Source organism: Nannospalax galili, unplaced genomic scaffold, assembly GCF_000622305.1.
Source record: "Nannospalax galili isolate Female #2095 unplaced genomic scaffold, S.galili_v1.0 scaffold2452, whole genome shotgun sequence".
Taxonomy (NCBI): Eukaryota; Metazoa; Chordata; class Mammalia; order Rodentia; family Spalacidae; genus Nannospalax; species Nannospalax galili.
The window spans coordinates 160,915-187,232 of NW_008331475.1; the positions used below are offsets into that span (position 1 = coordinate 160,915).

General features: G+C 48.3%; 1 protein-coding gene across 5 annotated transcripts in view; it reads left to right on the forward strand.

Annotated features, from left to right (window-relative positions):
• Positions 1-356: 356 nt before the first annotated feature.
• Slc35f3 (solute carrier family 35 member F3) overlaps positions 357-26,318 on the forward strand; it is a 121,316-nt gene continuing 95,354 nt past the window's right edge. For all 5 annotated transcript variants that reach the window (XR_606890.2, XR_606889.2, XR_606892.2 and 2 more), the window contains exons 1-2: positions 357-631; positions 19,873-20,197. Coding sequence is in view for 2 of the 5 variants with exons in the window: in XM_008823706.2 (XP_008821928.1) it covers positions 556-631; positions 19,873-20,197 (401 nt within the window). In the remaining 3 variants the exon portion in view is untranslated. The remainder of the gene's footprint in view (positions 632-19,872; positions 20,198-26,318) is intronic.

Below are 26,318 nucleotides of genomic sequence, written 5' to 3' on the forward strand. Positions count from 1 at the left end.
GCTGCCTTCTGGGCCTCTCTCCCCACCCCCACTCTCTATCTAAAACGGTTCAGATCCCCACTGGGGTGGCCCAGGCAGAGAGTGTCAAGCACCTGCCTCATTAACTGTTGCAAGACAGGCTTTACTGCTGAGGGTCTCGCTGCAATACGGTGACCCTGCTAAAGGGCTAAACGGGGAGGCGGAGACCTGAGACTGCAGTCAGGACTTGGCTGGGAGCAAGAGAGCGACGTGGGCTGCTGAGCTGGGCGTCCCGGAGCGGGGGCGGAGCAGGTGAGCCAACCGGGTGGGCGTGGGGAGTGCACTTGTACGTGACGTTGGAGTTTGCAGCAAGCCGGGAGTAGGAGGCTGTGCGCGCGTGTGTGGAGTGCTGCGCGGCCGGGAGGATGTGCACGGCGGGGCGGCCGCCGCAGTGAGCCGCGGCGACACAAGCGGGAGGCAGCCCCGGAGACCGGAAAGCCAGGGGCGAGCAGGAGGCCGCGGCCTGGAGAGGCGCGCCGCCCCGGCCCCAGGATGTAGGCGATCAGCAGCTGCGCTCTTGCAGGCGGCCGGCTCACCATGAAGAAGCATTCGGCCCGGGTGGCCCCGCTCAGCGCCTGCAACAGTCCGGTCCTGACCCTCACCAAAGTGGAAGGTAACGCGCGGCTGCGGGGCGCAGGGGTGGCGGGGTCTGGCGCGTCTGTCCCTGACCCCGAGGGACACCTGGCTGCGAGCGGGGCGGGGGCGGCGGCTCCGGGACGCGGTCCGCAGTGCAGCGCGCAGTCGCTGCCAGGAGCCTCCGGCGGAGGTGACATGCCTTGCACCTGGCTGGATCTGGGGCAGCGCTTTGCACCTGGTGGCTCTGCACCCCAGGGTGCCTTCTTTGCAGTCCCCATGCTCGTGCACCCAGGACAAGGGAGCCAGGCACTAACCAGTTTTCTCTCTCTCTCTCTCTCTCTCTCTCTCTCTCTCTCTCACACACACACACACACACACACACACACACACACACACACACACACACACACACACAGAGGCACGCACATCCCTTTCGCACCCTCCCCAGGCACCCAGAGATGCTGCTAGTGGAGACTGGAACATGTACTCCAGCTCCGAAGCCTTCCCTGGCTGCCTGAGAAGGGACTGTCAGGCTCCCGGAGCTTAGGCAGGGTTAGCAGGTGAGGGGAGCCAGGGCACCAGCCTGTAAACAGGTTCTTTCTCAGGCCTGCTGGGAGTGAGCGGGCCTGTGAGCAGCCCCCAGAAGGTATCCTCACCCAGCGTGCCTTTCCTTCAGTATGGAACCGCCCCCACTCGGGGGATGTGAGAGAGAAAGGGCCACAGGAGGAGGAGGGCTCTGTGTTACTCAGACACAGCTGTTATTCTGCTGGCCTGAAAGGGGACCTTGCTTTCCAACAGAGAGGGACTATCTCAGCTCTTAATTCCTTCCCCAGGAGGCAACTCCCTGGAGCTGACCAACCTGGCCATAGGAGGAAGGAGCACCCCTCTGTGGCCCAGGAGCCTCCATCCAAGTTCTTGCTGAGATGGCCCCAATGACTCTGGTTTATGCCCACGGGCCAGAGTCAGGCTCTCTGTGTGTCTGTGAGGTCCCAGTATCACACCTGTGAGTTCCTTGTCACACTAAGCCTTGAGGAGTAGTGAGGGTAAGACAGAGGCTGGTAGTTGTATGCTCCCAGTTCCACCTTGGGTCTGCAGATGAGGGCCAGAAAGGGTGGCAGACTGGTCCAACTACAGCCTGTTGGTGGTGATGCAAGAAGGGGATCCTGAACTGTGGGAGCCCAAAGCCATGCTTTCTTTTAGAAAGTCAGTTTGCATTGGCCTGCAAGTTCCTATGTCTCATCATTTTCTCTTTCCATGGCTGTCTTCTCCAACACCACCCCAGTCTCAGGAAAGGCTTGTTACTGATTGTCTACACCAGAAATTAGCAAAAGGGCCTCTTCCCCTAAGGATGGTATTGGCTTCCTCTCTTGCTCATGGGAGTTGGGAGGGGAAGGACCAAATATTTGTTTCTCTTGGGGAAACTGGACCATCCACTCACTAAGGAGCTCCTCACCAGAAGTCAAACACTTCCACCTGCTAGTAAAGCAGGTTGGTTCTTCAGCGCAACAGCAAGGCAGTCCCTCTGGTACATACGTTGGGGTAGACAAGCCTAAGCTCACTGGGAGAAGGGCTGGGAGGGGGTGATAAGGCCACCTAAGGTGGGCATGAAAGCTTAAGTGCTCCAGGGGCAGTGAATGATGCAGCAGACACAGGGATCTCCAAGGCCAAGCCTGGAGGATACCTCAATGGGGAATGGAACTGAATCTTGTCCCCTCCCCTCTCCTTGGGCTTCAGCCAGAAGAGCTCAAGTCTTCCTTTCCCACTGTCATGGACAACCACCTTATCATGACCATTCCCACATACATGTCTGTGGACCATGGCCAAATTCGTGGAATTTAGACTTGGTCAGATGGAGGTCCAAGATTCTGCCCCTTGTATAGTGTGGCGTGTGTTCATCATGAACTTCAATTTCTTCAACTGTAAAAGAGACACAACCTATTTCAGCAGACTGTTGGGAAATAAAATGATTTAAAGGTGAAGGACAGCACCTAGCACCTACCCAGTACACACAGTAGGTGAGATACACACGCACACACACACACACACACACACACACTCATACACACACACACACACGGCTAATCCTCCATTGTTTATCTCATTCCACAAATATTGTATAGAACAGGATCTGGAAATACCTGTGAGTTACTGGACTGTTCCCAGTTCCCTTTTGCTGAGATACCTACATGCATATCAGCCCAAGTCTTTACAGGCCAGGGCCTGACAAACCCACTCCTTCTTATGCCTAGGCTCACATAGCACATTTTTAAAACTTTTTTTCAATTTTATTTTTTATTTTTTATTTTACTATTTATTATTATTTTTTTATTTTTATTTTGTGTGTATGGATGTATTGCCTGCATGTAGGTAAGTGCACCCGTGTCGTGCAGTGCCCGCAGAGGTTAGAAGAGGCTGTCAGATCCCCTGGGACTGGAGTTATGGACAGTTAGTTGCTATGTGGGTGCTGGGATTCGAACCTGGGTCTTCTGTAAGAACAACCAGTGTTCTTAACTGCTGAGCCATCTCTCCAGCCCCACATAGCACATTTTTTAGGTGCCTGGCTTTGTTCCTTGGTGGTTTTGTTCAGTTTGATTTGGGGTATATTTTTTCTAAAATCATTTGCATATTGTTTGCTTATTTTTGGAAATGTTGAAACGTGTTGTTTTATCTTGAATGGATAGGGCAAGGTGGTCCCCATAGCAGGGATGTTTGTGTGTGAGTGGCAGACAGGCTAGAGGGACAGAATGCAGCCAGCAAGGAGTATTTATTGGTTTGTAGAGTGTGTCATCTAAGGGGTGGGCAAGAAGGCACCAGAATGTGGTATATATAAAATTAAAATAGAAAATACAATGCTTGGTTGGACTTAAATGCAGGAAGATAGACAAGATGACTTCATTCATTCAACAACTACTTCATGTGTCTTTACACTGTGACCTCTGGCTGTTGAGCAAGGTCCTGAAAATGCAAAAATGAATAACCTTAGCTTCATTTTATTGAAATTTCAGTCTAATGGGAAAGATATATCTGGATAGCTAGGTTATCAGATAAAAGGTAGAAAATTCTGGCACAAGACTAAGAACAAAGTGTTACAGAAAGACTGAAAATTGAGTGATCTGAGATGTTCCTGAGGAGGAAGCCTTCTAAGGACAAGGTCTTTTTGAAAAGACTGTCCAAGGAGGCCTTTCCGAGGAGAAGCTCTTCAGAGGAGATGGTGGCTTTCTCTGAAGAGCAAGACCTTTTGAGGAGGTAGCTATCTAAGGAGAAAGCTGCTCTTAAAAGACCCTCTGAGGAGGCCTTCTGAGAGGAGGCCTTTGAAGAGAAGGCTTTCTGAAGAGGAAGATTTCCTGAGAAAAGGCTTCTGGGCAGACCCTTGTGAAAGGAGGCCTTCTTGGGAGCAGCCCTTCTAGGTGGAGGCCCTTCTTAAGAGCCTTCCTGAGGAAGGGACCCTATACGGTGACCTATTACCGCAGAGCCTAAGGGATGTGAGAAAACATGTCAGACTCAGAGGAAAGGCGAAGCAGAGGGAATAGTGTATGTACAGGTTGGTCAGGAAGAATGAAGAAAGGTGAGGCTGGTCCTCTGGCGGGGGCTGAGTCATAAAAGATGGCTTTTGGCCAGGTAAAGGCTTCTGCCATCTCTAACAACATGTCTTGTTTTCATCTGCTTTTCCTGGATTTCCTGTCAGAAGATGCTGAATATCGATCAGCAGCACATCTCTAGTAGAGTAGCAATTACTACAATCATCTATATTCACAATCAGCTAATTCATGTTCAATAAAATTACATTCAATGGGAATTAATAGTGGAGAACAATACAATGAGGTCCCCCAGGAGATTGGCAGTCAGCACTGTGGAAACAGGAAAGGCTTTGGAGGAGGATGAACAGGGTTAGCGCTCAACCCTCACATGACTGTGTGATTTTTTTTTTTTTTTTTTGGTCTTTTTGAGACAGGGTCTCCCTATAGCCCCAGCTGTCCTGGAACTCACTATGTAGACCAGGCTGGCCTTGAACTCACAGAGATCTGCCTGCCTCTGCCTCCTGAGTGCTGGGATTAAAGGAGTGCACCACCACGCCTGGCGTGATTGTGACTAATGATTAAAGCTCTCTGGAATCATTTCTCTTCTATAATTGGGGGTAGGGATGGAGAGATGGACCTGAACTCAGTTCCCAGCAGCAACATCATGCAGCTCACAACTGCTTGTAAGTCCAGCTCCAGGGAATCTGACACCCTGTTCTGCCTTCTGAGGACATCTACACACATGTGGCATACACACACACACACACACACAAGAAATTAAAATAACTCTAAAAAAAACAAAATAAAATTGAGAGTAGTGTTTCCTTTAATAATAATAGAGCAGTAAATTTTTGTTGTTTTCAGTTTGGTTTTGTAATTTTTGTTATTGTTTGGTTTTAGCTTTGTGTTGTTGACTGGTAGTGGTGGTAGGTTGTTTTCTGGGGAGGCTGTGAGGGGGTGTTAGTGTAGAGTTATGTGTACATGTGTGTGCTTGAGTGTAGGGTCAAACATCTTTTCTCACGTGCTGTCCACCTTGCTTTTTGAAAAAGGGTCTCTCATTGGCTTATACCTCACCAACTTGACTAGGTTGGCTGGCCAGTGAGCCCCAAGGGTCAGCCTATCTCTGCTCCCCACCCCAGCACTGTGATTAAGAATGAGTTCCACTCTACCCAGGGTTTTTTATCATTATTATTCTAATGTGGGTCCTAGCAGGTTGAACTCCGGTCCTCCAATTTACATGGCAAGCACTTTGCTGGCTGAGATACCTTCTTTTATTTTGGTTTGGTTTTTTGTTTGTTTTTGTTTTTGAGATGTGGTATTGCTATGTAGCCCAGACTAGTCTAGAACTTGTGATCTTCCTGGAACTCTGTGAATGTGTGTGCTCCCTAATTTCCCACTGTGATGTGGGGGCTCCCAGAACCAATGGCCCTCGGTGATATTCTTGGGGTATCAGGCAGTCTCAGATGCCCCCAGAACAGGTCTGGCCAACTTACTTCTGCCACTATGTATAGTAGTTACTTTTGCATCACTGTGACTAAAATACCTGACAGAAAGCACTTACAGGAGGAAAGATTTATTTTGGCTCACAGTTTCAGAGGATTCAACCCATGGTTGTTTGGCCCTGTGCACTGGAGCAGAGCATCATGGCTACAGGAGTGTGTTGTGGATGACATCTGTTCACATCACAACAGATAGGAAGCAGACTGAGTCAGGAAGTACCCAAGAGATAGTGCATCTCCAAGGACCCCCAGTGACCTACTTCTTCCACCTAGACCCCAACTCCCAAAGTTTCCAAAACCTCCCATAGCATCACCAGTTGGGGGGCCAGGCATTCAAAACATGAACCTGTGGGGGGTGTTTCTTATTCAAGCTATAATATTAAGATAACATTCATGTTCAACGAATATACTTCTGTATACCCAATGCCGCTGAGCCAATCTGAGTGGATTCTTTAGAGGTATATAAGCAAAGTGTCTCCCTACTCCAAAATAAATCTGGTTGGCTAGTCCTAGACCTCAAATATCTGAGACAAAAGTAATTTATATATTGGTCAAATATATTACCTAATATATGCAAGAGAGTGAACCAGATGTTTTAGAGAATTCTAAGGGGAGTGTAAAATACAATCCCTGACCAGACAGAGCTTTCAAGCATGTGGGAAATGTCAGAAATGCCCACAAATGAAGGCTACCTGTTGATTGCCTAGGAAGCTGGCTTGATGCATAAGGGTGTTTGCTGTACAAGCATGAGGTCCCAAGTGGAAATCCCCAACACTCATGTAAAAAGCTATGCATGGCCACAGGCCTGCCTGAAACCCCACGTGCTGTGGGGAGCAAAGACAAGAGGATCACCAGGATTTACCGGCCGCCAGCCTAGCTCTGAGTTCAGTGAGAGACCCTGTCTCAAGGGAATAACACAACATGATAGAGCAGGACACCTGGTGCTCTTCTCTTACCTCTATACACACCTGCTCAACACACACATGAACATCCACCAACACACTTATACACACACCACAATAAATAAATAAATGTTGTTGTTTTTTGGGGGGGAGCAGTCTTTTTGAGACAGTGTCTCCCTATAGCCCCAGCTGGCCTGGAACTCACTATGTAAACCAGACTGGCCTCGAACTCACAGAGATCCACCTGCCTCTGCCTCCTGAGTGCTGGGATTAAATGTATACACCACTATGCCTGGCTTACTTGTTGATTTTTTTTTAAATTTCTATAGAAGGGATATAAAATAAATGGAGCATTTCAGCAGAGGGTGATCTCACTTCTGACCGAGACTCCATTAGGAGTCTCCTGGCTTCATTACCTTCCTCCTCTTTGGCAAAATGATACCATCCAACAGTACTGTTTCCTACAAAGCTCAAATGTGGCTGCGGAATCTTCCCCCAGGATCTGTCTTCTCACCAGGTTCAGGGCGATAAGTACATAAGCACTCAGTTGCCTTTCTTGAGAACATGGTCAGGGTGGCTTAGAAGAGCATGTGGCCTTTGCCCCTGGCTGTCACAGGTGGGAGGAAATAAGACAGTAAGTATTGCTGGTAGAGGGAACCCCGTAGACCAGGAGAGCTGGGAGAATTTGGAACTTAGTGGCCACAGCTTGGGTTTACTAAAGAAGACTGGGGGATCAGAGAGGTCCAGGCAGACTCTAGGGCAGCCTGGATACTGGGCTCCACTGGGAGAGAGGATTGAAGCAGGAAGGAAGAGGAGCCAGAGACAAGAAGAAAGGCAGTAGGAGAGTCTGAGAAAATAAGACAGATGTGCTGAGCAGCAATGCTCAGACTAGATCCTAAGCCCTGCTTCATCAGCCACAATAAGTGGTCCTTAACAGGATGGAGGATAAACTAAAAACTACCTAGGTCTATCATATGTAATAACTCCATCTCTCTCTCTCTCTCTCTCTCTCTCTCTCTCTCTCTCTCTCTTACACACACAAAAAGTGGTCCTACAGGATGGAGGATAAACTAAAAACTACCCAGGTCTATCATATGTAATAACTCCATCTCTCTCTCTCTCTTTCTCTCTCTCTCTCTCTTTCTCTCTCTCTCTCTCTCTCTGTGTGTGTATTTGGCATTGTAACTATGTGAAAAAAAGCTTTGACAGTTCCTACTGGAGGGGCTGGGGAGATGGTTCAGTCAGTAAAGTCTTTGCCACAGAAGCATGAGAACCTGAGTTTGATCCTCAGCAATCATGTAATAAACTGGTCCTGGTATCACGTATCTGAAATCCCAAAGCTGGGGAGGTGGAGACAGGAAGATCCCTGGGGTTCATTAGCCAGTCAGCTTGTGAATCTGTAAGCTCCAGGTTCAGTGAGAGATCCTGTCTCAAAGATGGAGAGCGATCGAGGAAGACACCCAACATCAACCTCTGGCCTCTACAGCCACCCAGACACATACGTATATGCACTTGTACACACACACATACACAGACACACACACACTCAGCCAAAAGATAACTCTTGCTGAAAGGGATCTACTAGAGATGAGGAGATGTGCTGTGAAGCTACTGCAGAGTCCAAGCATGAGCTCATAGGCTTAACTGTGGTGCTGGCATGGCTTCCTGCTTGCTGTGAGTCCTGAACATGGGCTGCCTCATCTAGTGTTCCCAGCATCCCTGCACAGTAGGTCCTCACGTAGCTCCTTCTGCACATGTGAGGGAATGGAGCACAGTGCAGTTAGGTGGCTCAGCTGATCCCACTGCCACTCAGTACACCCACATCCTGAGCACTGCACGCTCTGTGGCAAGGATGAACACGATGGAGGACGAATCAACAGGTGAAGGTGGCACAGTAGAGCAGAGGACTGGGAAAGGAGCAGGTGTCAAAGAAGCCCTGAGGGGGTGGAAACACCTCTAGCAGAAGGGGATAGAGGAGGGAGCACCCCTCTGTGAGAGTGAGAAGAGGGTCGCATTTAAATAAGTCTAAAGTTCAGCGGGGCCAAAAAGGCAGATGGGAGACAGGTGGAAGAGTCTGAGGGAAAACCGTTGGGAGTGGACAGGCAAGCGCAGAGTCTTGGTGGCCACCATGTGTGTGGTGCTAGTGGGAAAAGTCTGAACAGCTGATCAGAGTACCAGATAATATGGCACCATGGAAATCTGACGAAGAAAACCGAGTGAGAGAGCGAGCGATGAGCAGTCACTGCCAAGACAGGGCGTTTTGCAGAAGCAGTTTTAAGTGGGTGCTGGTGTGCCAGCCAGATGGCAAGGGATGAGTTGCTGAACTTGGGATGAGAAAGCCGTGACCAGCTGGACGTTGTAAGAGGCCAAGATGTGTGTGGAGTTATACCGTTTTAAAGAGAGTAGGGCCCATTCCTTAATAGGCCCCAGAGCAAGGTGGCCGATGATACAGCAGTGGCCTGGAGGAGGAGAAAGGGCATGGAAGTAAAACACAGGGAGTCAGAAGGGACGGTGAGGCTTGGAGGGGAGCAGGGGATGTGATGGGCAAAGGCACGGAGGGATGTGCAGATGTGCAGGCGGGAAGCCTCGGTCCTGAGCTCAAGACTTTGATCTTTGCAACGTAGGAAGTGCAGTTTTCATCTGCCACAGATGATGGATGGGGACTGAAGGCTTGAAGAGGTGGGAACAGGTTCAGAATAGCTCTGTAGAGAGAGCCAAAAAGGGATTTAATTCTTAAAAGCCTTTTTGGCGAGTGAGGTTTTCCCACTGGTTAAAACATCTTGTACCTTGGGGGAAGTCTCTAGAAGGAAGAACTCGGCGTGAAGTGTCAGGATGCCAGTCTTCTTTTCCTACTACCCACCCCCTCACTAATTAATATATCAGACATTTCACCTTGACCTCTGGAAAGCCAGCCATCTCTTTCCTCAGGACTAGATCTTTCTTTGGCTCTTTGAGGAGGAGCATTCTGTGAATCCAGTAGGTGGCTTACTCATTAGTAGAGATTGTTGTATCTGATTAAAGCCCTTCCCTAGTTGTAACCAGAGAGCACAGCTCTGGGGATTGTGACAGAGGCAGTGAGGAACTGAGGTGTGCAAGCATGGGCGTGCATGCTCCTGTGTGTGCATTCTGGCATGTGCACCTTGGGGGACAGTTTTGATCAGTGGGGAGTGGAAAGAGTTGCTGTGTGGCTCCAGCTTGTTCCATGAAGTTCAGAAGAAGCTACTTGGTATGGGATGGGACCTCAGATAACAAGGTGGCACAGAAGAAATCCAGACAACCTCCAAGAGAGACTAAAGCCAGGCAACCAGGCGAGCTCTTATGCCCGAGGTACCTTTGGGGTTCTTATGTTAAAAACGCCATGCTCCGGTCTGATATTCCATCCAGCCAAAAGCAAAAGATCAAGGGTGTCACCCTGCTTGGCATGTCCTGTGAACCATGGTTGGCCAGGTGCCCCTTCCTGAAGTGTCCAAAGACTGCAGGAGGCAAGCTTTATCTGGAGAGGCAATACTACATCTGTTTTGCCTACTTGCAAATTCATGGTTACTCTGAAGGCTAGTTCCTGCAGACGTCAAAAGTTCCAGACACAGGGCTGGAGGGATGACCCAATGGTTAAGAGCACTATCTGCTCTTACAGAGGGCCTGGGTTCAGTTCCTAGCACCCACATGGTGGCTAACAATGGTCTGTAATTCCAGTTCCAGGAGATCTGATGCCCTCTTCTGACCTCCTTGGGCATTGCATGACATGGGTATACTTACACATATGCAGGCATAACAGTCATACACGTAAAAATTAAAAAAGAAATATTTTTTTTTAAAACTTCCAGACACTTACTCTAATGGAAAGTACCAGAAAAAAGGAGTGTGCACATTTGTCTGGGTACATGGATATTAGAAACACACTGAACTCCCAGTAGCTGTACAACCACAGCAGGCTTTCTGCATGTTCAGAGGTACCAGGAACACCATGGGGTTTCAGGAAGCTGAACAGGCTGTGACTAGCAGGGTGTGTAGATTAAGCCTGATCCCCTGGAGCTCAAATGTTCAGGGCAAGCACCAAAATTCACTCCCTCCCTGAGCACATACCAGTGTCTCCCGCAAGGTGCAGACAGCCTTTCTTAGAGCCTTTCCACGACACTCAGCTCCTCAAAAGTCAGAATTGGCCACTGCCCTACATCCATGAAGCCATGTCACTGAGCCATGTGGGATTTATCCACACATCTCTGAGGAAATGAGGGTTAGGTGCACATCCAGCAAGGGGTCTGCTCCTTGGGTACTGGTTGTGTTTGTTATCTTCTGGGCTGTATAAGAAAGGTAATTGAGGGGCTGGAGAGATGGCTCAACAGTTAAGAGCACTGGCTGCTCTTGAACCCACATGGTGGCTAACAACCGTCTGTAACTCCAGTTCCAGGGGATCCAACACCCTCTCCTATACCATGTAAGACACAGGTACATATATGCAATATGACCATGCACGTAAAATAAAAGTAATAAATAAAATATTTTTTAAAAAAGGTGGCTGAGTAAACCGGGAAAGTAAGCCATTAAGCAGCATACCCTCATGGTCTCTACTTCAGTTCCTGCTCCGCATTCCTGCCTTGAGATCCTGCCTTGGCTTTGCTCAATGATGGACTATAAGCCAAAAGCCAAATAGACCATTTCCTCCCCAGGTTAATTTGAACCAGCAGCAGAAACCAAACTAGGACAGCAGGAATATGGGATGGAGGGAGGCAACTGATCCCAGGTCTCAGACTGCTTCAAGTGGAACTTCCAGAAGGACTCAGATCATATCCCATCACTCCACACTGCTCCCCTCCACCAAAAGCAACCTTCAGTCACCTCCTGACTCTCTTATTTTGGCCAGGAAGACAAGCTTCCAGTAAAAAATGCTAACTTCATCTGTAAAAATGTTTTCGCAGAGGCCATATTTTCTCTCACCTCCACCCTTTGCCTCTAGCAAGGAATCACCTCACAACTGAAGTTGAAATAATTCCCAAGGGAGAAACAACCATGAGGGAGCATTCTGCGTTTCTCCTCCAGAACAGTTATTTCTCCTCCTACAAGGTCATCACAATAAATGCTCTGCCACCTGCAGCTCCTGGTCTCAAGTCTTCACCGACACAGCACACACTCCACCGTGGCTTGGTTCCTTTGTCAGCTCAGGCATACCACAGGCTGCAAAGTGCAGTTTTTGTTTCCTCACAGTTCTGCAGGCCAGACAGGTGCTGACACACTGAGTTCTGATGAGGGCTTTCTTCCCAGTCACAGATGGCTGCGTCCTCACCCGGCCTCTTTTCTGTATGAATGCATGTGGAGAGAGAGTGGGTGAGTTCTCTAGTGTTTCTTCCTGTAAGAACACTGATCCCAGGGCCGGGGAGATAGCTCAGTAGGTAAAGTGCTTGCCTTGCAAGCATGAAGACCTGAGTTTGATCCAGAACTCACATTACAAAACCTAGACATGATAGCACACACTTGTAATCTCAGTGCTAGAGAGGAGGAGACAGACAGATCCTTGGAGCTTGCTGTCCATCCAGCATAGCCCCATTGGCATGTTCTAGGTCATTGAGAGACCTTGTCTCAATAAATAAGGTGGATAGTGCCTGAGGAATGAGCCGAGGAATGAACCCATGGTTACCTCTGGCCTCTACATGCATGCACACACACATGAATACACACACAAAAGAAATGCTAATCCCATCAGGCTGGAGCCCCATCCTTACAATTTCACTTGACCTCAAATAGCTTCTGTAGAGACTTTACTTCCAAACATAACCACACTGGATTCCAGGCTTCAACCTATGAATTTGAGAGGAAAACCATCATCCCAACACACTCAGATTCCAGGACAGTAAATCCTAACCCAGAACCCCAGCTCCTCAGTCCTTATAAAAACCTGAAGTGTCCAACACCACAGCTCTGATCAAGTTTGAACCAGAAGGAACAAGCTCTCCATGAAAACAAATGCCGTGGAGTTGGACAGACCTGGGTGGTTACTGCATCTCAGCTACTCTCCGGCTGTGACTTTGAGATGGTAACTCTGAGTCTCCACTGTCTATCAATGGGAAGAAACGAGACAGGACATGTTCTGGCAGAGTTTGGTGTAGACATGGGGTATCTTGCCATCTCCCCCCACCTTCTTTGCCCAGGGTCAGCATCCAACTTCAGTTGTCCTGGTTTCCATTCTCTTCCTGGGACCAGGGCTCATGAACATGGCTGGGTGCTTAGCCATGAAGGAATGGCCAGAATAGTCTCTTATCTGGGGTCCAGGGATCCACATGAGGGGAAGGAGATCTGGCCGAGCTAGGTGGGCATGGTGGGCTGGGAGATAGCACCTGAGGATTGCCTTGGTTACATCCAGGGCATATGGTGGCCTTTTCCATGTGAGAGCCTCTTCTGTAAGTGTGCTTCTTCCCCCTCCATTCCACTGTTTGGTCATCACAGGTAGATCCACCAAATAAACGTTTGATGAGTTGGTGAGACCTTTGCATTTAGGGAGATGTTACTTTTGCAGATAGCCATATGCAAAAGCTTTATTCCAGACTCCTCATTTTGCAAGAGCTCTTTTGGCCTCTGCAGGCTTGGCATGACATGGGGTGCACATGCAGGCAAAACACTCATACACATAAAATAGGTGGCCAACAAAAATTTGTGAATGATTCATCCCAAACTTAGTCTATTCAGAATTCAAGATATATCTACATAAACCTAGATGTGAATGTTTATAGCAGTATTATCCATGGAACTCCCAAACTGAAAACAGTCCATGTGTCCATCTGTAGGTGGATGGATAAAAGAATGTGGTATATTCATGCACTGGAATACTGTTCTTCCATAAGAAGAATGAACTGCTAATGAAAAAATCAAATATGAAGCCTGCATATTCATATGAAATGTCCAAAACAGGAAAATTATAGAGACAGAAAACAGATTCATGGTTACCTAGGGTTAAGGGTAAGAACAGAGAGTGATTGCAGGTGGGTATTAGGTCTCATTTTGTGGTAACAGAAATACCTTAAATCTGTGTGATTATATAATATCTGTAAATCTGATGAAAATGAGTAAACTCTGCACCTCAGATAACTTAATATTATCCTATGAAATTATACCTCAGTAAAACTGAGAAAAAGTTACTGCATGGGCAGCTACAGCTGGCAGCTGGGAACCATTGCCTGCCATTATCCATTTGAGGGCATCTGCTTCCTCTTCAAGAGACACATCATGCCAGCCAACAGTGTCTTTGTCTCCAGCCTTATGTCCCTTCCCCTAAGTACAAGACTCTCCCTGGAGACATTTCCATAGAGCGTGTTCTCAAGGGGTCACTTGTTCTCAGGGGAGTTCATCAGAGAAACATTCACGTTCTCTGAAAAATTCAAAAAGATCCATTTTATGGGAATTGTCAAGAGAGCAAATGATTTTCCAAAGTCTTTCTTTGTCATCAAAAGAAGTGACTTTCCACTAGAGAGACACAAAAGCTCCCAGTTCATTTTCTCTGGGGAACACAGTGGGCAGCACCAAGACCCAACTAGGCTGGTAGCTAAGACTCACGGTTCATCCCTCATGACCCAGACTCTCTTTGTTCTAGGCAAGCATTGCCTTCAGGTATGGCTTCTGCCTGACCAGAATGAGTAAACCCTCTATAAATCCCTGATAACATGGGGTGTGGCTCTATGGGAGGTAGGACTGACCCAGCGCCAGGCGCTGCCTGGCAACCCTCAGGACCCTGACAGAGCTTAGGGTGACTCTTCAACACAGGTGTGGTTACATCCTATCATGCACAGAGGATCCACAAGAGCATGCTCCCCTGCACACATGTACACACACACACACACACACACACACACACACACACACACACTGCTTGCCCTGCAGTTGAGGAGGAGCAAAGTCTCCCCAAATTTTCCAGACTTAAAGATTTGAAAGGTGTCCAAGAAGGGCTGCTGCCCTCCCCTGTATAGCCCCTGTCTGAGCATCACTTGGACAGTTCACTGAATACCTGCACATGGTACATAGTGTGAGATGCATTTTCTGCCATCCACATGGTGCAGAGCAAACAGAGCTGGCCGATGCATGTACCACTCTGCATTCGTTCTTCATCTAAGTCGCTGCCTTTATTAAACTGGGTCAGTGAACCTCTGAGGAGCACCCTCCCCTCTGGCAAGTTTGGCAGTTTCTCCTTCTACATGACTGAGCATCACAGGCATGTGGGAAAGAGGGCAGTGGATCTCAGAGTGCATCACCTGCTCAGTACCCTGAGGCAGATCACAATTATTGGGCTCCAACTGTCTCTCTTGATACCAAGTTCCTTCCTGTCCTGCAAGACCCAGGTTCAGCCTGATACTCCACTGTATATCTACATGATGCTACAGCACTCACTAGTGAAAACTGCAGTTAGAATCTTCTGTTTTGAACATAAGTATTCTGTGATTCTTTGTTACTAGAAAAGTTCCTGAAGCACAGTAATGATACTTTGCCCTAGGTCACACACCACCCAGTATTCTGAACTTAGCATTGGTCAGTATTTCTCAGCGATTCTCTGGATGACTGACTTGGTCCTAGGATGTAGGACACAACACCGTGATCTATAAAAGTTCACGCCGTGGTGTATTAGGTTAAATGAATGGAGGATGAAAATACGATGCAATCCCAGGTGGGCGTGGTGGCCGGCCCATAATGCTGGCACATGGGAAGCACAGACAGGGACTCCCCAGCCAGCCTAGTGTAATCAGTGAGCTCCATGTCAGTGAGCAACTCTGTCTCAAAAATAAGATGAACGGCTCCTGAGGAACAACATCTGAAGTTGACATCCAGTTTCCACATACACAAGCACACATATGCATGCACACACATGGCACATATACACACAATGAATGAGGTAATGAAACCAGTATGACCAGTGCTAGGAGGCTCAATGCAATGAAAGAGGTGAGTGTAGTGACTCAGGTGTGCTTGACTATTGCTCTTTTTGAGTCTGGGCCAGTGTTTCCCAAAGTGTATTCCAGGGCATCCTAATCCGCACCACAAGTACTAAGCATCTAAATAACATGACAGTGTTGAGACTCACCATGCCCATTAGCCTTCAGTATTCCTACAATAAAATAACTTGTCAGCTCTGTTAAGTGTTCTCCAAACCTACTCAGCTGTGGAACCCTTTCTAGTTAGTGCCTGTTGCCTGCATTACACTTTGGAAAACACAGTTCTAATTTATCAGTTATAGTTTTTAGATAATAGCATGCTGGCTTTAGTATTCAGTGTCTGTTTCATGTGTTTTTCCTAATACTCTCTTGGTGAGAGCATTTTGGAGAGATGACAAAGTTGAAAAATAACTAAATCTGCAGAAGTAATTTGGCAGTATAAAAATTGCATGATGTGGGGTGAGAGGTAAAGGAGCTGGCTCAGTCAGTCAGTGATTGTGACACAAGCATGAGGACTTGAGTTCGATTCCCAACACTCATATTTTAAAAGCTAGGCATAGTAGTACACACTTGTAAGCACAGTGCTGGAGAGGCAGAAACAGGTGAATTCTTGGGCTTGCTGGCCAGCCAGTCTAGCTGAATTGATGAGCACCAGGTTCAGTGAGAAACCCTGTCTCAAAAAATAAGGTGGAGGCTGGAGAGACAGATCAGCAGTTAAGAGCACTTGCTGGTCTTGCAGAGGCCCCAGGTTTGGTTCCCACCACCTATATGGTGGCTAAGAACTATCCGTAACTTCAGTTCCAGGGGACCTGATGCCCCCTTCTGGCCTTCAGGGACATTGAATGCACATAGTGCATTTACATACATGCTGGCAAAACACTCAGACGCATAAAATAAAAATAAATAAAATCTTTTTTTTAAAGAGGGAGAATGATTGAAAAGGCCCCCTATGTTGACCTCTGGCCGCTACATACATACACACACACACACACACACACACACACACACACATGCACTCACACACACGCACATGCACACACACATATATATGAACATGTATACATACAAATTACATGACTGAAGATTGTTCTGTTTCCTCATAAAGGCGACCCAGCATTGTTGATTAGCTCTGTGTTGGAATGCTTACCTTGATGTATAACTGGTTTGATCATTGTTGTGGCCAAAGGCCTGACAAGAAACAACTTAAGGGAAGGAAGGATTTATTTTAACTCACAGTTGGAGAGTACAGTCCATCGTGGTGGGAAACAGTGGCAGCAAGAGCTTGGGGCTGCTTGCTCACACATGGGAAGATCAGGAAGCAGAGAAGGGGACCAGCCACATGGGCTGGTGGGCTTTCCTATGTTTCCTTTTTTACATAGTCCAGGACCCCAGCCTGTGAGGTGGTGCCACCCACATTCAGACTTAATTTTGTCCTTCAGTTAATCCTCTGTAGAAACTCCCTCACAGACACACCCAAAGGTGAGCCTCAGCACTGCCCTGGGTGACTCTTAATCCAATCAACACTTGATGAAGGTAGCACGCTGGGATCCTGAGGATCCATGGTCTCCTCAGGAGCCTGCCCTAAAAATTTAATATTATGGGGCTGGAGAGATGGCTCAGTATCTAAGAACACTGGTTGTTCTTGCAAAAGACCTGGGTTTAAATCCCAGCACCCACATGGCAGCTAACAACTGTCTGTAACTCCAGTTCCAGGGGATCCAACATCCTCTTCTGTCCTCCATGGGCACTGCACGACACGGGTGCACTTACCTACATGCAGGCAACACACACATACACATAAAATAAAAATAATAAATAAAATATTTTTTTAAATTTACTGTTAACCTGTGTTTTATTCCTGCATAGGAATTGCCTCTTTGCCACATTTATCTTTATTTTTCCCATGAACTCATGGCAGTGAGACACACACTGGAGTACCCAATAATGAGGTCTGCAGAGGCTGCGCAAACCTTGCGAGCAGTCAGCATGGAAATGAAATTCATCATGCTTCTATCTGGAAGTGAATTCACTTCAAGTGTTTGGAATTCACTGTGAGAAAAGCCAGGAAGCCCTGGTGTGAGGTCTGTCTTCCTGTTGCGATTCTCCCAACTACATAGCTCTTGCATGGCCACATAGATGCTCAGGGCGACAGCCCTGGTGGCCTTCCAATGTGGGCATGTACATGTACGAGTTGGGAGATTGTATATACATATTATTTTAGACAGATTCTCCTGTATCCCAGGCTGGCCTCAGACTCACTGTCTAGCTGAGGGTGACCTTTAAGTCCTGATCCTCCTGCCTCCATCTCCTTGGTGCTGGGATTTGTAGGCATGTACCACCTCAACTCAGTTTATGTGGTAGTGCTGGGAATCAACCCAGGGCCTTGTGCATGCTAAGCAAGCAGTCTACCAACGGAGCTACATCCCAGCCCAAGATCACATACTAATAAAGCAAATGAGAGATGGTTTTACCATCACACCTTGACTAGCCATGTCACACTTGGGCTGATCTTTGGCTAAAGCAGATGCAGCCAAAGCTGGGTGGTTAATGACAGGAACCCCTAACACAGTAACAGGTTACCTCAAATCAGGACTTTCCCCGATAGAATTGGGTTTCAGAAAGCAAGCTTGCAAACTTTGATTTAATTTATTTAAATGACTACTGAAGTTAAGGAAAATACAGAGTATGTTGACCCCAGTAACATTGGTGCTCATGTTCCGGGCCCCTGTCATGCTGAAGGCTTCTTGTCAACTGTGTTCTTCTGTTTGTTCAGCCAAGTGCCAGGTAGACACCTTGAAAGGCAGGTTCTGCATATCTCATCTGTCTGTGGTTACACTGGACACTGGCTATGGCTCTGCTTGAATTTCCAGCTGGCTGGTGCACACGCAGATGAAAGACAAACAGTGGGAAATAATGCCTCTTGCAGTCTTCTCACAGTCCAACAGAGCATGGCACTGTGCAGCCTGGCCAGCTGTGGGCTGCAGCTGGACTTCTCCAGGCACCACAACTCTTGATGGAGTGACTGTGTCTATGTTCTCTCACACAGCACTTTCCAGAAGTTGAGGCTTTTTAAGTTATGCCTTGAAGTGGGGCTGGAGGCCGACTGCAGGAGGCTGGTTAGATCTAATTAATGGAAGGAGAGAAGGAGTCTATGTGGGTAGACTATGCAGAATAAGAGGGGAATCATCTGTGCCCTTCAGGGGCAGACAGGAAGGAGCACTCATCAAGATCCTGCACCCTTTAAATGTCAAAGCCTGCCACCCCCTCCACTAGGAATCCTAGCACCTTTGCAGCCCAGCACCCAGCAAGTAGCACATAAGCACATAAGCACATGTGAACTAACATAAACAGGAGCAAGAAGCCAGACCCGGTGGTGCATGCATGTCATCCCATCTATTGGGGAGGCTGAGGCAGGAGGATCTGAGCCTTGCACTTAAGTCAGCATGAACAACTAGATAAGACTGAAAATGAGAGGAGGAAGTGACTGCTGGAATGTTACTGTTAGGTAAGTGTTAGTGCACAAGACTCTGGGTTCCACTCCCACCACCACAGTAAATAAACAAGGCTAGAGATATAGTTCCATTGGCAGAGTGCTTATCCAGCACTCAAGAAGCCCTAGGTTTGATCCCTGACACTGCATAAGACCAGCCACATTGTGATATGTACCTATAATCCCAGTATTCCAGAGTTGGAAGCAGGAGAAACAGAAGTTCAGGGTTATCCTCAGCTATATAACAAATTCAAGGTAAGCCTGAGATAGATGAGACCCTGTCTTGAATAAATGTAAGAAAGAAAGAAAGAAAGAAAGAAAGAAAGAAAGAAAGAAAGAAAGAAAGAAAGAAAGGGAAAGGAAAGGAAAAATAATCCATGGAACTGCTAAATACACATAAGTAGTGAGGTTGCTGGACTAAAGTAGAAAGAAAGAGGGAAAGAAGGAAGGAAGGAAGGAAGGAAGGAAGGAAGGAAGGAAGAGAAAGAGAGAGAAAGAAAGAGAGAGAAAGAAAGAGGGAAAGAAGGAAGGAAGGAAGGAAGGAAGGAAAGAAAGAAAAAGAAAGAGAAAGACACATACATAAGAAAGAGAATATTTTAGCTTTTCTGTGTGTTCTGGATTTGCATTCCCCAAACTGACCCACAAAGATCACCGGTTGAAATCACATCTGGTTCAAGGGCCTGGGATGGGATCCATCTAAGACTTTGTCACTCCAAAAGGCTCCCAGGGCAAGCTGGAAAAGTGCTTGTGCAGCTTAGCTTGCTTGGGGGCCATGCCCTGTGGGCCAGGGTTCCCCAGGGTGGGAAACCTGTCACACATGCCACAGCTGCGGTTTGTGTTGCCGGCTGGCCAGAGCATTGCCCAGCACCCACCTCCCTGACCCCAGATGGCTGCCAGGGATCCAACAGTAGCTTCAATTAGAAGTCTGCAGACCCAGCTAATATCCCTTCTCTTCCTCAGGGGAGGAGCGCCCCCGGGAGCCCTCGGGCCCAGCAGAGGCCCAGGCGCCACCTGGGACAGAAGCCGGAGGAAGAACGAGCCGGTATCGCTGGACTTGCTCTCAGGAACAGCTCAAGAAGATCTTTTGGAGTGTGGCCGTCGTGTTCTCTGTGTGTGCCTCCTGGGCTGGCTCCACACAGCTCGCCAAGCTGACCTTCAAGAGCTTTGATGCGCCCTTCACCTTGACTTGGTTTGCCACCAACTGGAACTTTCTGTTCTTCCCATTGTACTATGCAGGGCATGTGTGCAAGGCCACAGAGAAGCAGTCTGTGAAGCAGAGATACAGGTAGGGATGCTTGGACTGCCGGCCACTTACCTGGGGCTGTTCCCAAAGCACCAGGTTGCTGGGCTGGCCCTGGAGGCCAGCATGGGTGAGGCATCACAAAGAATGCTCCTGCTTTGTCATGAGGTCAAGATCAGAATTCTCTCTGTCCTCTGTAGTGAACCCTTCTGCCTCTATCTCCACCCCTCTACCTTAGCAGCCTATTTCTATGAAGCAGGCAGCATCCTGTAGAAACGGCTGTGGTAGGTTCCGGACGTGTAGAAATGGGAGCAGAACTTTAGCCCGGGCGTGGAGAATGGGGCTGGGGTGAGGACAAGCTGGCTTGGCAGCCCCTGGCTTTTACTTCCCTCATTCCCTCCCTCACTCATTTCCCAGGCATCTTCTTCATGTGTGATGGCATGAGTCAGAGTATCTGATGGTGTTAAGACCACAACAAAGCAGGATGCAGATTTAATGAACTATATCTTTTCCTACGGAGCTCACTGGAATGGTGACCCCCCCCACCTCCCGCACCTCACCACGAAGCAGGCCCTTCAGCCCTTCCTGGGAGTCACGTTGTTGGTGTGACCCATAGTGCTTGTCTGTGCAAATAGTGCACCCCGTGGTTGCTCTAGGTGGAAATCCCATGTGGGCTGTGTCCAGGATTGGCCCAAATCTGTCCTGCCTGAAACACCCCAAGAAAGCCTGTTGATCAGAGTGACCCTCTGTGCCTTGGAAACCTGCCTTTTATCAGTCCCAGAGGTAGAACAATGACTGCAAGTTGAGAACACTCTCTCCTTCCCCTCCACCTTCCTGCCACCTCACCCCACCCATCCAATGCATGTCCCCTTAAAGCTGCCAAGTCCCACTGACCACCTCCTTCAAATCTTAGCCATGTTTTGAAGTTTCTCTTAGAAGTCATCAGCTAACAGCATCACTGAGACCAGGGAGGGAAAAAGTGTGGTAGACTAGGACCAGAATTTCTTTGAGAAATCTGTCACTGTGTTCCCATACAGTTAGAGCTGGAATTTCTAAAACATGGTACATATTCTAGAGGAAGGGGCTCGAGGGGCATTTGCACTGAGCCTCATGACCCAGCCGCCTATCTCAGGGTTTGGGGACCAGCCATGCAGGACTCCAGAGCCCAGGGAGTTTTCTATGCTGACTCAAGCCAACAGCTTCTGGGCTGGCCAGAATTGGTTAGGGAGACAGTTAATGCACCACTTCTGAACAGCAGCCAAGACAGGAAGCAAATAGATTCAGGAGCCATGATAGGGCCCAAGGTATCCCCAAAGAGGGGGAAAGTGGCTAGTCACAAGGGAAGCAGGTATCCAGCAGAGGATGTGTTTGTCGGTTAAGTGGCCCTGCCTGTATTGGGCTGTAATTAGGAGACCAAACAAATGGTCCTTCCTGCTCCCACCACCCATGTACATAGCAAGAGCTTCTGAGCCACAGAGGTAGCTCAGTGTTGTTCCAAACATAGGCTACAGCCACCACCCACTTGGAGACAAGGTTAGGCAGACCTGCACCACTTAAACTACTGCTGAATATGTGGAGTCAAGTTCGGGGAGGTTACAAGGTCAAGGTAGGCAAGGTGAAAGGCCACAGTGGGGAAATTCGTGACAGAGAGAAGTATGGGCTCCAGTCTCCTTACTTCCTATGAAAAGCATCCGGAAAGAGTCAAGAAAGGGGACCAGTGAGATGGCTACGTGAGTGAAGGCATTTACTGCCTTGCAAGCCTTGCTCACCTGATCTTGAGCCCCAAGACTCACATGGTGGAAGGAGGAACCAAGTCCTACAAGTTGTCCTCTGATCTCCACATGTGTGTATGGCACACCACACCCCAAACACTTAAAAAATAAAATGTACTAGAAATTTATTAAGAAGCTTGAGAGATTGGTTGGTGGTTAAGAGCACTTGCTGCTCTTGTACAAGACTGGGGTTCAGTTCCCAACATCCATATCAGGCAACTCACAACTGCCTGCAACTCTAGTTCCAAGGATTCTGATGCCCTCTTCTGGCCTCTGTGGGCACCTGCACACATAGACTTAATAAATACATACACATTAATAAAAATATTTAGAAGAGTCAAGAAAGAATCTCACTGCTAAATTGACTGAGAACAGTGGTGGAACAGAATAGCTCTGATTTGATTATTATGAAGCCCGTTAAAACCTTGTCTAATGTCTCTTTCAAAACTTGTCCCTACTTCTTAATACAGTCTTTCTAAGTGTAAGTTGCATTAGCTGTAACTGGGCAGGGCTGCTCATTTGCCAGCCGGTTACCAGGTATCCAGGGAAACCATGAATGCCACCACAGGGGTGAAGGGAGACTCTTCCTCCCTCCATAGCGAGAAGAGCCTCAACATCACAGACCTTGCTGAGCAAGTCACGACTCTGTCACAGCTCAGATGGAGGGTGCTTTAAACAGTCTAGCATTCCCAGAGTGGAAGAAAACCAAAATCACATCTTTCATCTTCCTGCTTTAATCAAAATTGATGCTAGAGGGAGCCTTAGCAGACACTGAGATGGTACTTTTAGTAGAGAATTAGTGGGGGGTTGGGGGAGGCAACAGGAGGCAGGCAGAGACCTGTGGCCTCAAGAAGGAGGTAGAAGCTTCTTTCTCCCAAGCCCTCCTTCCTCTGAGCAGAGCTGGGGAGGCCACCAGAGAAGAGTGTATATGGCACCTAGAGCCGAGCAGAGAACTGTCACTGGGGCCTTGTGTCAGGACATCTATTTCAGTGAGTCTAGCTGGTCTGAGAGCCGCTGTCTGAAGGCACACTGGAATGTGGCCCATGACTGTGTGGTGACTCTAAAGGCCCTGGAGTTAACTCTCAGCTTCTGAAATGCTGCTGACTAGGGATGGGAAGATGGTTCACCAAGTAAAGCATTTGCCATGCAAATGTGAGTGGTGCTGTTTGGATTCCCAGCATGCATGTAAAAGCTGGGAAAACATGGCCACCTATCTGTAATCCCAGCATTCATGAGGCAGAAACGGGATCCCCAGAGCAAGCTGGTAGGCTAGACCAGCAGAATCAGTGAGCTCTGGGTTCAGTGAGAGATTCTGCCTGGTTAGATAAGGTTACGAGAGATTAAGGAAGATACCCACTGTCAACCTCTGGCTTCTACATGCACACTTATATACATGTACCCACACACCTGAGAACATGCATGTGTAACACACACACACGCACACATGCACGCACATTCATGCAAAAAGATGCTACTGATCTGACTAAAGTTAGGACCTAAGAGTCACCTGGCCACATAAAACAGATGAACATTTCAGAATCCAAGCCCTGGTCCTACACCGCTTATAAGGGGAAATTCTGTGGACATGTTGTTTAAGTTTTCAGAGTTAGGCCATCTCTAAATGGATGCTTATAGATGATAGGACTGTTATCTTCAGCTTACTACATGAATGCGAGGAAATGCCTGCACTGGGAACGCCTCTCCTCTCCATGGCTTCCATGGAGCAATATAGTCCAATTTGTGTACCATCACCTTGCTGTGAACACTGCAGCTGCAGGAGAGCTGACCACCACAGTGTCACAAGACTGTTCATCTTGCGGGGGCCAGAGAGATGGCTCAGCAGTTAAGAGCACTGGCTGTTCTTGCAGAAGACCCAGGTTCTAATCCCAGCACCCACATGGTGGCTAACAACCATCCATACCTCCAATTCCAGGGGATCTGACACCCTCTTCTGTCCTCTGCAGGCATTGCACAACACAAGCACACTAGCACATGCAGGCATAACATCCATACACATAAAATTAAATAAATAAATTAAATAAATAAATAAATAAATAAATAATAAAAGTTCATCTGGGAGAAATGAGCTCAAAGCCCTGGGGGGTTGCCCAGATTATGCTAGAACATGGGCTTGACTTCTCACTGCCAGATAATGGAGTCAGGAACTAGAAGCTAAGTGGGCTGTTCTCAGCTCAGCTGCCTGGGAGTCTCCCCAGATGGAATGTAGAGAGCCCTTCCTCCCCCTGTGTGATGGGTACCCCAACTGAGTCTTCTCTGCTTCCCAGTGACAGCTGGGATGGCTCAGCAGGTGGCCACAGGGAGGAAGCAACAGTGCCCAGAACCAGCTGGAGGTTCCCAGGAACCATAATCCTAGACAGCTGTGCACTGCAGAGGTGCAGGTGTGGGTGAGAGCGGAGAGCTGTAAACACTGAAGGCATGCCCTCCCGGCCCCTCTGATGCCGGGACAGGAAGACTGTGTCTCAGACCCAAGAGAATGCCAGGGTCAACAGGAACCACGTTGGAGGAGATGGGGCCTTTACATCCTTGTCAACAGGCCTTCTGGTAGCTTCTAGCAGTACTGGCCTGCATTCAAAAGCAAATGCTGGGACCTTCTGCTACCTTGTAGCTGCCAGAGAAAGGAAACGGGAAAGTAAGGAACACAGAAGCAGCTATGCTTTCATCTGCCTTTGAAGTTGTAGGCTTCTGACAGCCAGTGGTTGATCTTGCTCTGACACTGAACAATGTTCAGAGGCAAGGGCAGTTTGGAATCCTCACATCTTCAACCTGCAAGGGCACGTGTGTGTACCTACTGCACAGATTGCCACTGAAAACGGTGTTGGGTCTTGCAGCGGCAAATTTCCTCTGTGAAGTGTTGCAACCGGAGGTTAATTGGTTTGTTCCAGTCTATCAAGGCAAGACAATGGGAATCAATGGGTCCTGTCCTCACACAGCTCAGAATCTGGATATGGAGCAAGGTGGGGGTGCCTGAGGGGAGCCAGGGCAAAGACGCCTGGGGCACATGCTCTGGGGCAGAGGGGAAACACTTCTAAGAGGAAGCAAGCCTGGATAAGCAGACAGCTGTCTAAATGAAAGAAGGTCTAGAACATTCTAGGCAGACAGAGAGCCTGAAGCCTAGGGAGTATCTTTAGGGCATAGGAGGTGTGTGGTTGAGATCAGATCCTTGGGAGCCCCTGTTCTGTGCAGAAGAGGTTCAGTTCTGGCATGACTCCCAGGAACTGCCACAATGATAACCAGGTTAGAAACGCCAGTCCTAGAGAATGTGATGGAGCCAGGCTGCCAGCCAGGTTAGTGTACCAAATGCTCCTCCACGTCTGCCTTCCCAGCACATGCGGGCAGGTGTGGATGAGACAGATGTCCTGACCCTAAGAACCTCACAGAGTGGAAGCAAGGCCCATAGAAAACCAGAGTGGAGCAGGAGGAGGAGGCAGGTGACAGCTAGGGACGGGTGGGCTTGACTGAATCTTCACTGAGAGAGGGCCTGGCAGAGTGGATCTTAGGGCTTGGCAGTCAGAGCAGGACAGATGGAAGAGAGGGCATTGGCTTTCAAGCCCAGAGGCTGGTGTGTGTGTGTGTGTGTGTGTGTGTGTGTGTGTGTGTGTACTTGTGTAGAGACCAGAAGTCAACCTCAGTTACCACTCCTCAGGTGCCATTTTTATTTTAAGGCTGTGAGACTCACCAATTAGGCTGGACTGGCTGTCCAGGGAGCCCCAGGGATCCAGCTGCCTGGTCCTGCCTTCCCAGCACTGGGATTACAAGTGTGCGATACCATACCTGGCTTTTTTATGTGGGTTCTGGGTCAAAGTCAGGTCTTCATGCTTGAGTACTTACTCCTAGAGTTATCTTTTCAGCCTGAGTCTTTATTCTCTAGGCAACAGAGGATGCAAGATTTTGAGTAGAGGACTGAGCCCATCAGATTTGCTTCAGAAGCAGGATTCATGGAGTTAATTATAGCCGGATCACAGCATATGTTCACTTCTCACAGAAGAGGCGGGATGAGTGTCATGTGTCTCTTTGGTGTGTAGGGGGTGCTCAGTCCCTGAACAGTAAGAAGAAAAGGAATGCAACTCTTGAGGTGTTATTGAACCAGGTCTCTTGCTTTGAATGGTCAACTTCCTCTTTCTCGTCCAGCAAACTCTGTGTTGGTAAAAAGCATTTCCGCTGTCATGTTGCCAAGTCCTAGTGCTCTGAAGATGAAACGGCCTCTTTCTGGGGAGTGTGGGATGGGTTTCTCAGGCTCTGAGGTGACTGCTAAAGCAAAGCAAGGCACCAGGAAGTCGCAGTCCCTGCTGTCTTCTGCCTCCTGTGCTATCAGGCCTCAATGTGATGCCAGTCGATGGGTTTCCTTCTCTCCCCTTTATCACCCTGAGCCCGAG